Source organism: Carex rostrata, chromosome 34 (assembly GCF_964058835.1).
Source record: "Carex rostrata chromosome 34, lpCarRost1.2, whole genome shotgun sequence".
NCBI lineage: Eukaryota > Viridiplantae > Streptophyta > Magnoliopsida > Poales > Cyperaceae > Carex > Carex rostrata.
Window position 1 is genome coordinate 1,242,394 of NC_135951.1, and position 18,214 is coordinate 1,260,607.

Genomic DNA, 18,214 nt, shown 5'->3' on the forward strand with positions numbered 1-18,214 from the left:
TAACTGGAAGCTATAAGGATATTAATTTTCTCTATATGTATGACTTATCTCTAGAAGTTCGCAAATGTGAAAAAGACTAATATCTCTCATACATGCGCATCGTGTCAAACATTGTGTGAGTAATAATCTCTCTTGGGTTCCTTGATAGAGTGATATTATATATGCGCACCACGATCAAATAATTTGAGCATGGTTATAATAAAACTCACATATCAAGTAAACATAATTGATAAGATAGCAAAGATAACACAATCCTAATTAGCACTTATCATTATAGATATCATGCGATATTGGAACAACACGGGTAGTGTATTATTCATTATCCATATTGGATAACGATACTGTCCGATTACACATCTGTATTTTTTGGATAGTCATGATGCATGGTTAGATGCTAATCTTAACTCATGGGAAAAGTTTCCATTACCAACACAATACATATCTAAACAGTTCACACCTACAAGGTCTCTAGTCGGAATGTCATATAAGATATGATACCACGAGATATGTTATGGTATAAAATATATCGTGTCACATTAATGTATGATTATGTTGGTCATAATATAACATTCATTCATCACTATTAGATTTATGAGGATTGATCAAATCAATTTGGTACATGAGATATACAAAACATGTGCGGGGAATAGGTCTATTGTGGTTGAACATGTTGGTAAGGACCGACTGGAGGTTGTTGCCCACCCAGGGGGGTTGAACTATTGAAGTGGTAGCTTCTCCAGCGGGTTGCGCTGTCGGATGTGCTCTTTCCCGAACATTAAGTGGGGGTCGGGTGCCACCCCTCCCTGAACATTTGGGTTGACCCTCCGAGACGAAAGAGGGTCACTGGTCCTCGGTACTTCCCTTCGCCCTATTGGTTCGTTACTTGTTATCTAGTTTCTTAGAAGAGGTAGCTTAGATAGGCTCCACAGTGGTTGATACGGCTGGCGTCCCGAGGGACTGTGCCGGATGTTCGGATTCGGATCAGGGTACTTGACTCGTCCCTCTCTCGACGAGCTGTCCGAGTTCGGTTTAGGTTGAACCTCTAAATAAAGAAAAATTGTAGAAGTATTCAGACTCTAACCTATTGATACCTTCTATTGTCCAAAGGTCGAGCTCATGTTCAATGGGACTTCATGGCTTAAATAGGCGATCCCCTAACCATCATCCGCGTTGTTAGAACGGTTTGGGGAGTTCACATAAGGAGCGGTGACGCTCGCATAAAATATGATCATCTGGTGCATTCTTACCTATACAAACATGAGAGCGGTGATCAGAAGAACGAGGCTAGGATGGGCTTCTCGGGCAAGGCCCGATCGGGTCCATTATGCTAGTCCGGGACAATTCTCTGCACGGGATATTGGGCCGTAGCAGGCTGAATTGAAGTTTGAGATGTGGGTCTTATTCTTGGTTCCGGGTTGGCCCTTTAACAAAGGTCCAAGACCGGATTATTCTTGAACCAAATCTAGTATTTTGAGGGCCTTGTGTACATGGCCCTATCCCCTAATTAATATTTCTGTGAGTACAAATAAGAATATATTTGTTAACATAACTGATCGTTAAAAAATATGTAGTATCTGTTTCACTATACAAAGAAATATCTATTTAGTACACATGTTTCTTGTTTTGAATAATCCTCTTTGCTTACTCTCCCCATACAAGTATGCGGGAATGGAAAAAGAGCCCAAATATTTTTTCTTTAGAATTTATTATTGTTCTTTTTCTCGTTGGTAAATTTAAATTTTCGGTAAACAAGCAAGCCATGTATTCTAGAAACTTATGGCCGCTTGTTCATTCTTGTACTTTCTTTTAGTTGGAAGAGGTGGTTTATTTTGATTAAGTGGTTCGGGTCAACAAGCAAGAATTGATATTTTTGTTTATGTAGAATATTTGTTGAATTACGGATGTTGAAATGTAAGTATGTTGTTAATGTTGAATATGTTCATAACTGTCATATGTTGATTTATAGATAAGAAATTTTTGAATGTGCATATCAACTTATAGATCTGAATGATTTGTTATATTATGGATGTGTTCATCTCTTGCATGTCCTATAGAGTAAATAATGTAAGTTTAATTTGGTAAATAATTATTTGTTATTTTCATAACATATAAGAAAACAAATACATCTTTATAAATTATTTGTTATCTTTCTCAGGGTTTCGGTGCCGCTCAAACAAATTTTGATACTTCTCTAATTAGATAGGGTTTTGGGTTTTTAAGTTTATTGTATTAATGTGTAAATTATGACATGGAACAAGTATACATGGGCATGCTAACGGGTCCTTCTGACGGTGGAGTACTGTGAAGTCAATGACAAATCTTGATCCATACATGCCATCTGTTTGGATTGACTAGTTCCCTTCAAATGCCGACTGGATGAGGTCATGACGTTGTACAACTCAAACCTATCCCTTTTTATTGGTTTCTTTAGGTTTTCTTTCCTCTTGAGAAACCTTGGGGAGCTTGAATTATTTTTTTTTTAAGCCTGAAGGGTTGGGGTTAAAGTATCTAAGTTCATTATATGTTATGTTGTACGAGTTACTAGAAGAAATGGCAAGTCGACATATCTTCTTCTTTAATCTATTGATAATGTACCAAATGTGTGTGTGGAAATAAATCTGCTATGATTCTAAAGGGATCGCAGGACCCTCTTATTCCAAATCCATCTATTTATCTGTCTAGAGATTTGTGCATAAAAAATAAGTGTTGTTGAGATTTGTGCATTCCAAAAAGTGAAAGGTTAGATTTGAGATCACAGGGTCCTGCGATCCCTTTAGAATCACAGCAGATTTATTTCCATGTGTGTGTATATGTATGTTTTACTAGTTGCATTATGGATATGTAATGTTGACTGTTGAATTAATATTTATTAAATTATGAACTATGTGTAATTTTGTTTGATGCAATATTATTGTCTTTATGGGAAATATTGAATGTTTAAATTTCTTGTGTTATATAGATTTTGTGAAATATTTGTATTTTGTAATATTATTGTATTTTGAAAATGAAGATGTTATCAAACCTAATATTCATATGAGTACAAATAATTATATTATTTTTTACGAGTGCATATTGGGACCATCATACTAGGCCATTTCCTTGAAGAATTATTTTGTATATCAAATCTATTAATAGTCTATACAAATGCAGTTCACTAAAGTTTTTTTAGAAACGGAGCAATGACAAACACGAACTATGAGAAAATTACATATATACTCACAAAAATTGATTAAACAAAATCAAATAAAATTCTCACGATACATAGCTACCAACCAAATTTACAATCTTACAAATTTTCACCCAAACCAAGCTAGAACAAGTAGTGCATGCAGATCACTGCAAATGAAATACAAGCTATAAAAACAAACACTTACTAACAAACGCATGATTCAGAACCTTTTACTTTATTTAATGCAACTGGCAGCCTCTGCCATTATTTAAAAAACAAATATACTCACTTACGTAAATGCACCAAAACAAGCGTACGTTGGTAGCCCGAGGGAAACCGTTAAAATTTAAGAGCATTGGTAGCCGGAGGGAACATCCTTGCCACAGTAGTTGAGCACAAGGCTAAGGTTTATAGGCAGGTTTAGATTGATGCCCAAAATATTTGCTTTAAGAGCAGTGCACAGGCAGACAGCTGCCTCGAGATCTACCAAGCCCCCGAGCAGGGAGCAGCAAGAGTTTTTTGGCCCGCTACCGAGGTTTATGCCCTTGACCAAACCTAGCACATTGGCACAAGCACCTAGCTTTAGTGCATCAACTGGGCACTTGCTAGATGATGAACCACCACTGGATGGTGGTGTCGCAGGTGGTATCACCGGTGACGTTGCAGGTGGTGTTGCGGATGGTGGTGTCGCAGGTGGTGTCACGGGTGGTGTTGCGGGTGGCGTCATCGGTGGTGTCGTGGGTGTCATCACCGGTGGCATCGCTGGTGGCTTCACTGGTGATGGTGCAGGTGTTGGTGGGCAAATGCTTTTTGGTGGCAGTGCAGGTGGCGGTGTCATCGCCGGTGACGTTGCGGGTGGTGTTGCGGATGGTGGTGTTGCGGATGGTGGTGTTGCGGGTGGTGTCACGGGTGGTGTTGCTGGTGGCGTCGTGGGTGTCATCACCGGTGGCATCACTGGTGGCTTCACCGGTGATGGTGCGGGTGTTGTCGGGCAACTGCTCTTTGGTGGCGGTGCGGGTGGCCGTGTGGGTGACAGTGGCATGGCACATGTTGCATTGGCAAGGATAAAGAAAAGAAGGTTAACTGCAAGGAAGTGTGTGGCTTTGGATTCCATTGTTAAAATATTTAACTAAGGAAGAGTGTGGCTTTGGGTGATTAGGGTTTGGTATTGGGTGAGGATGAAGGTATGATATTTGTGCTGCTTTATATAGAATTTGGAATTAGTAATGGAAAGAACTTGCCATGTGAAAAAGGGTTTGGAGCTTTGGATGAAATCAACAGCTGGCAAAGAATGTAGGCATTTTTGTCTCTAGTGTACCCCCAGGAGTGATCTGATTTCATTTTATCATTTCCTAGTGGAACGATGAATTATTAATTTGTATTTGATCGTTCAGGCTGTGAGGTTTTCTATTTCATTTATTTATATATATTTGTACTTTGGTTTGTTGTCCCAATATCGAAAAAAACCTTATATAAGATCATACGTCGGACAGGAGTACAGACCACAGTTCAGTTTTGGATTGATATCTGGTTTCTTGACTGTAATTTAGCTACCAAATTTCCTTTTTTATGTGAAGTATGCTCTAATACTGATGTGTCACTACAAGAAGTTATTAATTCGCAATGGGATATTGAAATTTAGGAGAACTCTTACAGGCATATTGCAAGAAGAATAGATAGAATTACTCCATATTCTTAGTTTTACATCATATAGTCAAAGTATAGAAAGGATTAGCTGGAGGAGGCATTCAACTGGTAAATTTACTGTTAAGTTCCTCTACCAGTTCCTAAACTTTAGAGGAATACAATTACCTCTAACAATGTTATGATGGAAGCTAGCAATACAACTCAAAATTAGGATTTTTTTGTGGTTAACTATGAAAAAGAGAATCCTTACTGAAAGAGGATGGTCTGGGCAAGTTAGATGTCAGTTCTGTGATCAAGATGAGACCATTGATCATCTCTGCTTCAAATGTAAATTAACTAAAAAGATATGGGTTTTGATGGGATCTTGTCAATATTACTATAATGTCGTGAAAAGTTACTGAACAGATATTCTGTAACTGAAACTTTTTGGGTTTCTAAGTAATAGAAACGGGCTGAAGCATTGTAGTACGTATAGGTTATGTGGAAACTAGTATATATACATATTGAAATTAAGGTTTGCATGTATTGCGTTCTGGCCAATTACTTATCAACTTCTACAACGTATGAATCATGTGTCATTTTCGCAAAAATGCAGTGATCATCTATTTTTGACTTAATATTACACGGTTCAAATTATATGAATCTTACAAGAACTATTTGCTATTACTATTTAATTTATCTATGAAAATGGGTATACAGATTTTGGGAACATCACTATACTCTGATTGTAACAAAAAATAAGGAGAAAAAAGGTACTTGAAACCATACATTAAACTATATACTTTTTTTGTTCGTACGTTTTTATGGGTTTTTTCAGCCATAGAATTAGACATCATATTAAATATATTATTATTAAAATTATTTATTTAAGAATTTACTAACTAGTATTGTGCGTTGTAACGGGAACACTATAAGAGAACAAAAAGAAGTTATTTACTTTTTTGATAGAACACTCATAATAGATAGTGAAATTTAACTGTTTATTAAATCTATTTTATAATTTTTTATCATGTTAAATAATTTAAAAATAAATAAATTCTACATTGTGATTGTACTTGACAAAGAGTGAGATAAGTCCACAGGAATTTATATTACCTATAAAGTTAACAAAATAGTAGCAGTGGATATGCTCCTTACTTGGTACTTTATTTCAAGATGTTCTAAATAGAGCGCTATAGTATTTTTGGACTATAAAATTTATGTCGCTATTGGCATTATAGCAGCACAATATGGCAATAGCGTCGTTTTTTAGTTGTTCCGCTATGACGCGATAAACACTATTTAAACCTTTACTTTAAAGTAATATAATTTTGTAGTCAAATATTTGTTTATTCTCTGTTCTTGGAAAGCTTGTATTAATATATATATATATATATATATATATATGAGTAAAGCTAGCGTGTGACATGCTCACCAAGAAAGTTTGGTGAGCATAACTCCAAAAGTATATCGGATCGACGTCAAATGCCAAATCCAAACCGTTGAAATCCATATACTTCATGAGTGATGCATATACATGCAAAATTTTGAAAGTTTCGAGTTTATTTGCTACACGGTCAAGTGGTCAAAGAAATAATAAAAATTGAATATATAAAATAACTTATAATAAAATGTTCATTTCTTTGACCACTTGACCGTGTAGCAAATAAACTCGAAACTTTCAAAATTTTGCATATATATGCATCACTCATGAAGTACATGGATTTCAACGGTTTGGATTTGACATTTGACGTCGATCCGATATACTTTTGGAGTTATGCTCACCAAACTTTCTTGGTGAGCATGTCACACGCTAGCTTTACTCTATATATATATAAGAGGTTGAAAAATACCATAAGAATGTACGAATAAAAATATGATGTCTAATTGTATGGCTGAAAAAAAACATTTGTTTCTAAGTCAAACAAACACATATTTGAGTGCAAATTCTTACATTCTATGAATAAAACATTATAATGAATGTCCTTTGCAAATTTTGATATTAGTCAAATTCTATGTCTAATTCTATGGCTAATTAATTTTATGGGTTTTATTCTTTTTTCATAAAAAGATTTTAATCACTATCGTTGGCGGATCAAAACATATACGTACTTAATATGCAAATTATACATGAAATTATTAAACATCATCAAACTCTTGATTCTTGGAAAATTCAAGCGTAAAACATTATGAAGAATGTCCAAAGCTTTTCGCAAAGGCCAGCTGTAACATTTTTTATTATTTTTTTGTTGTTGTTAGGGGGGGGGGGGGGGGGGGGTTTGGTTTGTCGACAATGTCAGCGAGATTTTGTGAAAAATATATACAGAAACTGTAATGTTTTGGTTCTTCTAACAATTGAGTGAATCATTTCTGATGCAACGACCTGCTACAGCAAGTTGTACACACCACATGCTATTGAAATATCGACTCCAATTATACGCGGGAAAATATCCAATATAGACGGAAAATATCACATTGCAAGTACATCGATGCAATATTAAAAATGTCATTTTCTGCCATTTTATGTATTAAATTAGGGTTACAGGATGCAATATTCTGTGAAAGGATTTTATGTCGCAAACATGGAATGATGTTTATTTATTTGTTCATCCCCTGTAAGATAGGGATTTTAAAATTTTAGATTTTGTGTAGGTACTGTCTTTCTTTAAATGTATTTGACATAAAGGCGAAAAGAAATTAAAGATGCAAAATTTGGACTATAATGATAGTTGATTTTGATTTTGTAATATATAAGTAATCTAATTTAAAAGTTGCACATAAATGTTCCAAAGTAAAGATAAATATGAATAATTGCATTAGTTGATTCAAAATAAGAAATTTAGCGATGCTTTCATTAAGAAATATATATATAAGTTAAAATGAAGAAATATGTTATTTTATTAATTTTGGGTCATTTTGGAGATATAATTAATATATAGGTTTAACTGAATTATTGTATTGTATGGTATTGTGTTGTATTGTATTGTGGTACATATTGTCCTGAACATCATGAATTAGGTTGCCTCTTAGGTTGATGTCCGTTCAAAATTAATCTGAAAGACATTAATTTTGAATAGTCCACAAAAAAATTTGGGTGCATTTCTTCTTATTGTTCCCACGGGTTCATATTGATCATTTCCGTGTCTAAAGGAGGTGGATCTTACACGTACTTGAGGAGCATTGGAAAAATGATGTTGAATTTTTCTTAAATGATAAATATGCTTACATTTCTTGACTACTAAGACGTGGTATTCAAAGAGTGGGTTATGATTGTGCATCGGTCCTATATATGTAAGCCCTAATGGAAATACCAAGACATTAAATAATCTTATTCTTATTTTATATTTTTATGTGCATATATGGATCGGGATAGATTTTTCCTATATATGTGCTTGGAGACCAAATTTTACATTTTTTGAAATTTTTTACTATTTATTAAGCCACCGTTGGATCAGTGATTTTCAAAGTGGCTTAATAAATAGTAAAAAAATTCCAAAAAATGTAAAATTTGGTCTCCAAGCACATATTAATATGGAGAACAAGATGAACGGTTTGGATCGGTCATTTGGACTTTGAATCGGTGATTTATGGTCCAATGCACACCATGGCCTATGCATTGCAATGCACCATAGCCCATCTCTATATATAGATAGATATATATATATATATATATATATATAAGAGGTTGAAAAATCCCATAAGAATGTACGAATAAAAATATGATGTCTAATTCTATGGCTAATTCTATGGCTGAAAAAAAACATTTGTTTCTAAGTCAAACAAACACATATTTGACTGCAAATTCTTACATTTTATAAGTAAAACATTATAATGAATGTCCTTTGCAAATTTTGATATTAGTCAAATTCTATGGCTAATTAATTTTATGGGTTTTATTCTCTTTTCATAGAAAGCTTTTAATCACCATCATTGGCAGATCAAAACATCTACGTACTTAATATGCAAATTATACATGCAATTATTAAACATCATCAAACTCTGGATTCTTGGAAAATTCAAGCGTAAAACATTATGAAGAAAGCTTTTTGCAAAAGGCCAGCTGTAACATTTTTTATTATTTTTGTTGTTGTTGTTTGGGGGGGGGGGGGGGTTTGTCGACAATGTCAGCGAGATTTTGTGAAAAATATATACAGAAACTGTAATGTTTTGGTTCTTCTAACAATTGCAAGTCCATTGAATCCGGATCTCCAGTTGCAATTTCGATTTGAGAATTATGGTGTACAGTTTGTCAATTGAGTGAATCATTTCTGATGCAACGACCTGCTACACCAAGTTGTACACACCACATGCTATTGAAATATCGACTCCAATTATACGCGGGAAAATATCCAATATAGACGGAAAATATCACACTGCAAGTACGGCAATTAGGGTTACAGGATGCAATATTCTGTGAAAGGATTTTATGTCGCAAACATGGAATGATTTATTTATTTGTTCATCCCCTGTAAGTTGGGGATTTTAAAATTTTAGATTTTGTGTAGGTACTGTCTTTTTTAAAATGTATTTGACATAAAGGCGAAAAGAAATTAAAGATGAAAAATTTGGACTATAATGATAGTTTATTTTGATTTTGTAATATATAAGTAATCTAATTTAAAAGTTGCACATAAATGTTCCAAAGTAAAGATAAATATGAATAATTGCATTAGTTGATTAAAAACAAGAAATTTGGCGATGCTTTCATTAAGAATTATATATATATAAGTTAAAATGAAGAAATATGTTATTTTATTAATTTTGGGTCATTTTGGAGATATAATTAATATATAGGTTTAACTGAATTATTGTATTGTATGGTATTGTGTTGTATTGTATTGTGATACATATTGTCCTGAACATCATGAATTAGGTTGCCTCTTAGGTCGATGCTCGTCCAAAATTAATTTGATAGGCATTAATTTTGAATAGTCCACAAAAAAATTTGGGTGCATTTCTTCTTATTGTTCCCACGAGTTCATATTGATCATTTCTATGTCTAAAGGAGGTGGATCTTACACGTACTTGAGGAGCATAGGAAAAATGATGTTGAATTTTTGTTAAATGATAAATATGCTTACATTTCTTCACTACTAAGACGTGGTATTCAAAGAGTGGGTTATAATTGTGCATCGGTCCTATATATGTAAGCCCTAATGGAAATATCAAGAAATTAAATAATCTTATTCTTATTTTATATTTTTATGTGCATATATGGATTGGGATAGATTTTTGCAGCGCAACGTAATAGTATTAATTTTATGAATGGTGTTGATCGTTTTATAAAATTTTCTGAGAAAAATAGAGATAAGAAGGATGTAACATCTATTTGTTATTCTTGTCGAGAATCTTGTAATATTAAATTGTTTGTTGAGTCTGCGGATATTAAAACTCATTTGATTCATTATGGGTTTAAAGAACGGTACACACATTGGATATGGCATAGTGAGGGTACTGGAGAAGTTGGTGATGGTATTGTTGAAACAAGCAGTGTTAATTGATTTAGAAATTGCACCTTGGGAAATTGGTGCTGAAGAAGTTGTTAATGGAGAAATTGGTAGTGATGGTTATGATTTAGACCATAATGATGATGACAACTTTGATGAAATGTATCATGATGTTGAGAAAGAATTTAATGAAAAAAAAACTATGAATAGTTTGAAGGCAAGTAATTGATGGAGTGATAAAAGCTACAGTTAATTATTAGACCTTTTAGGAGACATGTTTCCGGATTAAACGAGCTCCGAAATTAATGTTACAAAGCCAAGAAAACGATGTGTCCATTGAGTCTGAAAGTTACAAAGAATAGATGCATGTACAATTAATGAACTTGCTAGGAAAGTAAAAAGAATAGATACATTATACATGTCCATTGAGTCTGAAAGTACAAAGAATAGATGCTAGGCTTGCTTCTGGTTTCAGGTGTTATGTTGTTATCATACTTTTTTAGATTGCTTTATTTTGATATCAATTGTTTGGTAACTATAGTTTTACTTAGGTACATGGATGTAATTTTTAATTTTTACTTCTGGATACTGGTACGTGCTATGTAATGAACTTGATATGTGTAGTTGTCAATTTCTGATTCTATCATTTATATGATGTATGGATTTCAATGAAATCAGTGAAGTAAAATTAATGGATTATTATTTTCTGATACTCTCATAGATATGGTGTATGGATCTTATATATGTGATGAACTTTGGGAACAAAATTATTGGATTATTGAAAATGAGAACTGTAACAAAATCAGTTCAGCTTATGTTACATAAATACATCAGAGCAAGAGGGATCCCATACATTGTACCTTAATTTGATGTAAGAGTGCTTGAAAGTGTTATTGTGTAACTAAGCAGTTATAATAGTGATATAACTTTAATAGTATAATCGACTTAACACATTATTAATTTTTTGTGTGAACATGGCAACTTCAAAATCTAGTCGGTAAAATTATTTAAGAACGTTGATCCTCGATCATCTAATATTATTAAAAAAATATTGCTAAAATCTATATGAATGGTGCATGTGCAGAAACCAGTACGTATGAATGGGAATCTGTCCATTATTTGCTGAAATCTATATAATTTACCGCGTGAATGATTTTGTCTCCCCACAGGCCACAGCTGTCTAATTTATTTGCTAGGTGTCGACAAATCAGCAGTAGATGGTTCCAAAAATTCGGTAGAATATTGGAACGGACAAGATTCTCTTCCAAAAATTTGGCAGCTAAATAGTTCTAGCCAGGTGTCCTTCGTACCTCAACAAGGCAAAAGAGGAAAACTCAGGATAAGGCCCGCTACAAGTTGGCCCAAGTGGAGTCTTTCAAAAGGTGTACACGGGCCCAAACAAACCATAAGCAGGCCAAGCTCATGCTTAAACTCTAACGGCCCAATTTACAAAAGATTAAACGATATTATCGTGGAATTGTAGAGGTTTGGGCAATTTGAAAAAATGCTTACTCAGTCTTCACGTTGTGATTTGGTTTGTTTACAAGAAATTAAATGGAGTAATATAGATTTTTCTTATGTCTTAATGGTTCTTCCTAGCATAGTAACAAACAAAAAGTCCGGATTCAGTTCAACAGGTTTAAAAATTCGTGATTTGAGTATAATTTGGTACAATAACTAATAAAAAAAAAAATCTCCAAAAAAAAAAATTCAATAAAATTTCCAAATTTTTTTTAAAATTTGTGATTCATGTTTTATACGCGTTTTATTCTCGAATAAACGTTTTATACGTTTTTTTGCGTTTTATTTGGAGTTCGGTTTGAAAATGTCAAAAAAACGAATTAAATGCGAATTAATCGCGTGTCTTGTTAATTACTATGCTTCCTAGTTTATAATCTCTCAATTGGTTTATGAGGTCTTTTCAATCTATCACCATATTTCACTTTCTTCATACTCGCAACTCTAAGTTCTTCTAATTTTTCTCGATCATTTCACTGTTTATTCCATCAACTCTTTTTTTCCTTCTTCGATTTGTCTTTTTATATTGTAGTTCTAATTTTTTCTACATTTTTTCCTTCAATGGACAAACTTCTCGAAGTGACTGAAAAATGTGTCTTCATTACAGTTTTTGTAATCGAGTTGTGTATTTGTTTTGATAATTTTTTTCAATTTCATATGTTAGAGTTTTTTTTGTAGTTAGAGTAAATGCTTAACATACGAGGTGTATCTTAATCCAACTTGGTTTGAATGATTTGCAAGGTTTTATTTGATTTTATTTTACTTCTAGCTAGGATTGATCTAACTGTGTTTATAATCTCTCAATTGGTTTATTAGGAGCTCTTTCGATCTCTTGGATGAGTTATGTGCTGCTCTCATCCTGGGTCACAGGCCATTTAGTTTCGGCCCCTACTGCTTCAAGTCAACTTAGGCCAGTGTTCACTACTAAAATCTGAATTTATTATAGGGGTAGTTCAAGTTAGTTGTATGGTAGTGAATGATCCATATAATTTTTTTTTTCGTAAAACCATTTATATGAGGGTCTCATACAAATTGAATGTTTATCCATGTAAATGCCTTCTATCGGTTCATGTAAAATAAGACTTGGAGAACCACCACCCGCCAAATATGTCAAACAGTATATTTTATTCAATTTCCATATATACAAATACTTATTTTTTGTCCATGTAAATAAGTCTAAATTATTGAGACATTAGTTGCATGGGAATTCCCATGTAAATATTTTAATGTTCATGTTTATATGAATTTATACCAAAGGTTAATGTAAATACTCGATCGCCATGGGCATTTAAATAATCTGGATTGTCGAGACTCTTATTTACATGAGGCTACCCATTCAAATATGTTTGAATTACTGGACACAAAGATATTTATGTATATTTGATCTCTCTTTGAATGGTAAATATAATTATAAATCACAACAATAACAATAATAACAGTACATATAAAAGTTCATTATACTGATAACATTCATTTGCAAATTAAGTTCACATTAAAAATAATATAAAAACATATATTAAAATGAACATAAATATCATATTTTTTGTTTAATATTACAAATATTACAATGAAGTCATATTTAGCTACATGCTAGCAAAATTAATTAAGGAAGTTTGGTTATACCATTAAAGAACTAAATTGAAATAATGACACTTCAATCTTGTTGATGAGAACCAGCCCGAGTTGGACTCCGATTCGGGATCATACTCGTTTTGAAAAGCGTGCAACTGCTGTTAAAAATGGATCATAATTTGAAGATTGAATATCTACATTTTCTAGAAATATTAATAGTTATTTACACTTCCCAGATAGTCATTTATGTTTGTTGCAAATTTCCTCTTTATGGCTTATAAAAGAAGAGCCTTTGTAAGATAACAACTTCTTTTTGTATCAATATATTTTTTGAGAGAGATTTTATTCTTGCTTTTTCTATTTAGCATTCTTTGTTTCTAATTCCATTAAACGTGTTCGTGACCCGTCACTAGCAGAGTCGAGATCTGAGACCGAGATTGCGTCACTTGTATGCATTAAAGAATATGATTTGTACTAAAGATCGACGGTTATACTCTGTCCTTCCTATCACTTGCAGTTGTGGAATTTCCATTTTTCAAGTTTTTTGTGTTTACAAAACGACCACCACTTCCCTAAAGATCGTTGGACTAGGTTTTGACGTGCGGTTCAGATCAATTTAGAAGCAAATCGAGCTGCAAAAAAAAAAGTATTGAAATTCTCCTCTAAATAATAAAACTTAGTGGGCACTAGTACAAAAAACATGACCATACATGGTCCGAAAATCTAATGGCATACGGTACACAGCCGTGTCAACGAGCGTCATGTATGAATAGGAGGTAAGTTTTACACGGTTTGCGAACCGTGTATATACAGGACTAACACGGTTAATAGAAACAGGTCGTGTCAAGTCTAAAAACAAGCGTTGAAAATGGTGATTTCTACATGGTCGATGTAACCGTGTACAATAACAATGGTTATATACACAGTTTTTACAAGGCATCTATGTTTTATTTTCTTAACCATACACAGTTTGTTATTATGAACCGTGCATGTTTTGTGTTTTTCTATGATTTATAATAGGCTAGCACCCATATTTGCTAGCCAAATATACAATATTAAACATCCATAATTCGTTCACAGAATCACTGTGTACAGAATCAATATTCCTTGATAATTGAACATACATAAAACAGTATTCCATATTTTAACATCCAACATACATATACATCCATAATTCAATAGGTTTGCTGACATAAAAATTAAAGGTGACATCCCAATATAAATGCTTGTTCGCTCAAAATAAAGTAAAACCTACAACAATAAATGTAAAAATAAAACCAAAAAACAGAAACTCGATGTGAGGCATGGCAAGAGTAGCAAAGGCGATGAGGCATTGCATGGGACTTTACACCATGCCATGAAACATCTGAAGCTTGTACATAATGCCACCTCCGATTTTGCTTTCGTTTGAGTTGATCAATAATTTTGACAAGCTACTCCATGCTCATATTTCTTCCCTATCATAATTTCCAAAGTATTCAACATTAATAAAGTCATAAATTAATGAAACATGCAAGTAGCACTAGGAGAATATTTACTAGTTATATATTGAAATCAAACATAGACAACACATCACATACATCACAAAATAAAGCTTAATCTCATTATATGCATATCAAACACAAAGTACCCTCAAAGTAGCAACTATCAAAACACAGAAGCACCCTAAATTATAAACAAAACACGTACAATTATACAGAGAAAACTATTGTTCTACAAAAATTATAAACAAGACACATTGTACATTAAATGTTTATCCATTGAAACTGAATATCATTATAACTAGAAGACTTCATCATAAAATCCAAAAGATTGTGTTTTCAAACGAAGAATAGAAGTACGATGCACTTCCTCTGTAGCACAAATCTTACTGATCAATTGTCCTAACGTGTCATCACTTCTCCACCAATTGATCTCAATCTCCGTTGAGGAGTCAATTATTATACCAAAACAACTCTACAAACAATAACCAAATAATAACAAACGATATCTTTATATAACCATGCAAGAATTGAATTAGGTTTTTTTACAGCATACTTGTTAGTTATTATATATGTTCACTTATGATTTATTAACTATAATTATTTGTTTGTTACATAATGATTAATATATAAATATTAACGACGAAGATGTTATCAAACCTGATATTTTACGAGTACAAATAATTATTTTTAAAATAACTGATAGTAAAAAAATATGTAGTTTATGTTTTACTGTACAAATAAATATCTATTGATAACAAATACGAAAGGAACATCTAGATGTCAGTACCGAGTGCATATTGGGACCATCATACTAGGCCATTTCCTTAGATAACTATTTTGTGAATAAAAAATAGTTAATGATCTAGACTAGTGCAGTTCACTAAAGTTTTTTGAAAACCAGAGCAATGACATACACGAACTATGAGAAAATTACATATATGTTCACAAAAATTGATTGAACAAAATCAAATAAGAATCTCACGATACATAGCTACCAACCATGAGAAAATTACAAAAATAATCACAAAAATTGATTGAACAAAATAAAATAAATATCTCACGATATATAGCTACCAACCAAATTTATAATCTTACAAATTTTCACCCAAACCAAGCTAGCACAAGTAGTGCATGCAGATCACTGCAAATGACTTCCAAGCTATAACTGAGAAGCACTTAGTAACTAACCCATGATTGCGAACCTTTTATTTTATTTAATGCAACTGGCAGCCTCTGCCATGATTTAAAAAACAAATAAACTAACGTAAATGCACCCAAACAATCACAAAACATGCGTTGGTAGACGCAGGGAGCCGGCTTAAATTTAAGAGCATTGGTAGCCGGAGGGAACACCCTTGCCACAGTAGTTGAGCACAAGGCTAAGGTTTATAGGCAGGTTTAGATTGATGCCCAAAATATTTGCTTTAAGAGCAGTGCACAGGCAGACAGCTGCCTCGAGATCTACCAAGCCCCCGAGCAGGGAGCAGCAAGAGCTTGTCGGTACGGTACCGAGGTTTATGCCCTTGAGCAAACCCAGCACATCGGCACAAGCACCTAGCTTTAGTGCATCAATTGGGCAATTGCTAGATGATGGTGGTGTCGCCGGTGGCATCGTGGGTGGCGTCACCGGTGGTGTCAAGGGTGGTGTCACTGGTGGTGTCGTGGGTGGTGTCACCGGTGGCGTCAAGGGTGGTGTCACCGGTGGCGTCAAGGGTGGTGTGGATGGTGGCGTCAAGGGTGGTGTCGGCGGGCAACTGCTCGTTGGTGGCGGTGCGGATGGTGGTGCGGGTGGTGGTGCTGCTGGCGGTGGCATGGCACATTTGGCATTGGCAAGGACAAAGAAAAGAAGGTTAACTGCAAGGAAGAGTGTGGCTTTGGATGCCATTGTTAAAATATTTAACCAAGGAAGAGTGTGGCTTTGGGTGATTAAGGTTAGGTATTGGGTGAGGATGAAGGTATGGTATTTGTGCTTCTTTATAGACTATTAGGAATGAGTAATGACAAGAACTTGCCATGTGAAAAAGGGTTTTGGTGAAATCAACATCTGGCGAAGAATGTAGGGATTTTTGTCTCTAGTGTCCCCTGGAGTCATCTAATCAGGTGTTACTATTTGATTTCCTTGTAGTACGTATAGGTTATGTAGAAATTATCATAGAGAATGAAATTAAGGTTTTGCATGTATTGCTTTCTGGCCAATTAGTTATCAACTTCGTGAGTGTGCGCGTTATTTGAAAATTTATATATATACTTCTACGTACAATGTATGAATCATGTATGTCATCTTCGTAAAGATGCAGTGATCATCTAATAAAGACTTAATTAAACGGTTCAAAAGTATACGAATCTTACCTGAACTATTTGGCATAACTATTAAATTTATCTATTTAAACGGAATACAGATTTTGCCGAATTTTTATTAATAACCAAATAAATAATCCAATTTAAAAAAATTCCTCCAGTTTTCAACAAAATTCAAAAAGTAATTCATTGTATAATTCATCAAAAATTCTCTGAATTCGGTTGGATTATCCTACAAAGTTGAAAATCTCCTTTCCGCTGGATAATCTAGCGGTTTTGGAGTTTCCGCTCGATTACCCAGTGGAAATACTGTTATTGCCTTCTGCCTATAAATATGAAATTTTCTCTCTCCTCTCTCACAATCCATTATGCAACTCAAGAGAAGAAGAGAAAATCTCCAACCTTCTGCCCTCTTTAAGTTTTTGTAATATTTATGTTATAAATGCTTGTTATTATTTTGAAATTGTAGTTTGTTTTCCTTGCCAATCAAAACCAAAACTAATTTGTGTTAAATTGTTTGTTGACGGGAAAATCCAGTACAATGATCGATGATGGTATTTTTTACAATACCCATTCTTGATAATCATTTCCAGTAACTGTGAACCGTACTTTTGACTATCTCCAGAATGAGATTTATAAACGTTTATAGAGCACAGTTCATTATGGAGCAAGATGGCCAACGGGACAACCCAATTGGTTCCGCTAACATACCAGCCGTCATGGAAAATTATTTTAAATATTGTGGCATCCATCAAAAAAAGGTTACCTAGGACATGTTGTATCCGTGAACCCATAACACGACTCAAAACCATTTGGGTACTAGTACATGATTATTCGGTGGATGTAATTGATGATGATAGTTTGGAGAGTGTGGATGAGATGCTCTTTGATGAGTCAGCAAGTTCTGATGATGATGATCGACCGACCAGACAATCACAATCGTCACAATCACAGTCATAGAAATGGTTCCGCCGATCACAGTACCCGTTCACTGTCAGGGACAATATGAGACATATCATTGATAGTTTCAATCATATAGCAGCTTTCCAGGTAGCAGATATCGATTTTTGGGCCACAGAGAGAGCTTTGATGATACATTG

At 33.9% G+C, this 18,214-nt stretch overlaps 2 protein-coding genes and 1 pseudogene across 2 annotated transcripts; 1 reads left to right on the forward strand and 2 right to left on the reverse strand.

Annotated features, from left to right (window-relative positions):
- Positions 1–3,239: 3,239 nt before the first annotated feature.
- LOC144549152 (14 kDa proline-rich protein DC2.15 pseudogene) lies at positions 3,240–3,903 on the reverse strand (annotated as a pseudogene).
- Positions 3,598–4,338, forward strand: LOC144548837 (uncharacterized). The gene is made up of 2 exons (XM_078297551.1): positions 3,598–3,835; positions 3,959–4,338. The coding sequence occupies exons 1-2, from the start codon at positions 3,598–3,600 to the stop codon at positions 4,300–4,302; spliced, it is 582 nt and encodes a 193-aa protein (XP_078153677.1). The 3' UTR covers positions 4,303–4,338.
- An 11,439-nt stretch (positions 4,339–15,777) lies between these two features.
- Positions 15,778–16,764, reverse strand: LOC144549151 (14 kDa proline-rich protein DC2.15-like). The gene is made up of 2 exons (XM_078297889.1): positions 16,553–16,764; positions 15,778–16,492 (listed from the first exon to the last, which is right to left on the reverse strand). The coding sequence occupies exons 1-2, from the start codon at positions 16,699–16,701 to the stop codon at positions 16,141–16,143; spliced, it is 501 nt and encodes a 166-aa protein (XP_078154015.1). The 5' UTR covers positions 16,702–16,764; the 3' UTR covers positions 15,778–16,140.
- Positions 16,765–18,214: the final 1,450 nt, after the last annotated feature.

Bases quoted from the DNA above. Each gene is read 5' to 3' on its own strand.
- LOC144548837 (XM_078297551.1), top strand. From the start codon at position 3,598: ATGCCCAAAATATTTGCTTTAAGAGCAGTGCACAGGCAGACAGCTGCC. The intron at 3,836-3,958 runs GTGGTGTTGCGG...GTGATGGTGCAG, and splicing joins TATCACCGGTGACGTTGCAG to GTGTTGGTGGGCAAATGCTT.
- LOC144549151 (XM_078297889.1), bottom strand. From the start codon at position 16,701: ATGGCATCCAAAGCCACACTCTTCCTTGCAGTTAACCTTCTTTTCTTT. The intron at 16,493-16,552 runs CTTGACGCCACC...CTTGACGCCACC, and splicing joins AGTTGCCCGCCGACACCACC to GGTGACACCACCCACGACAC.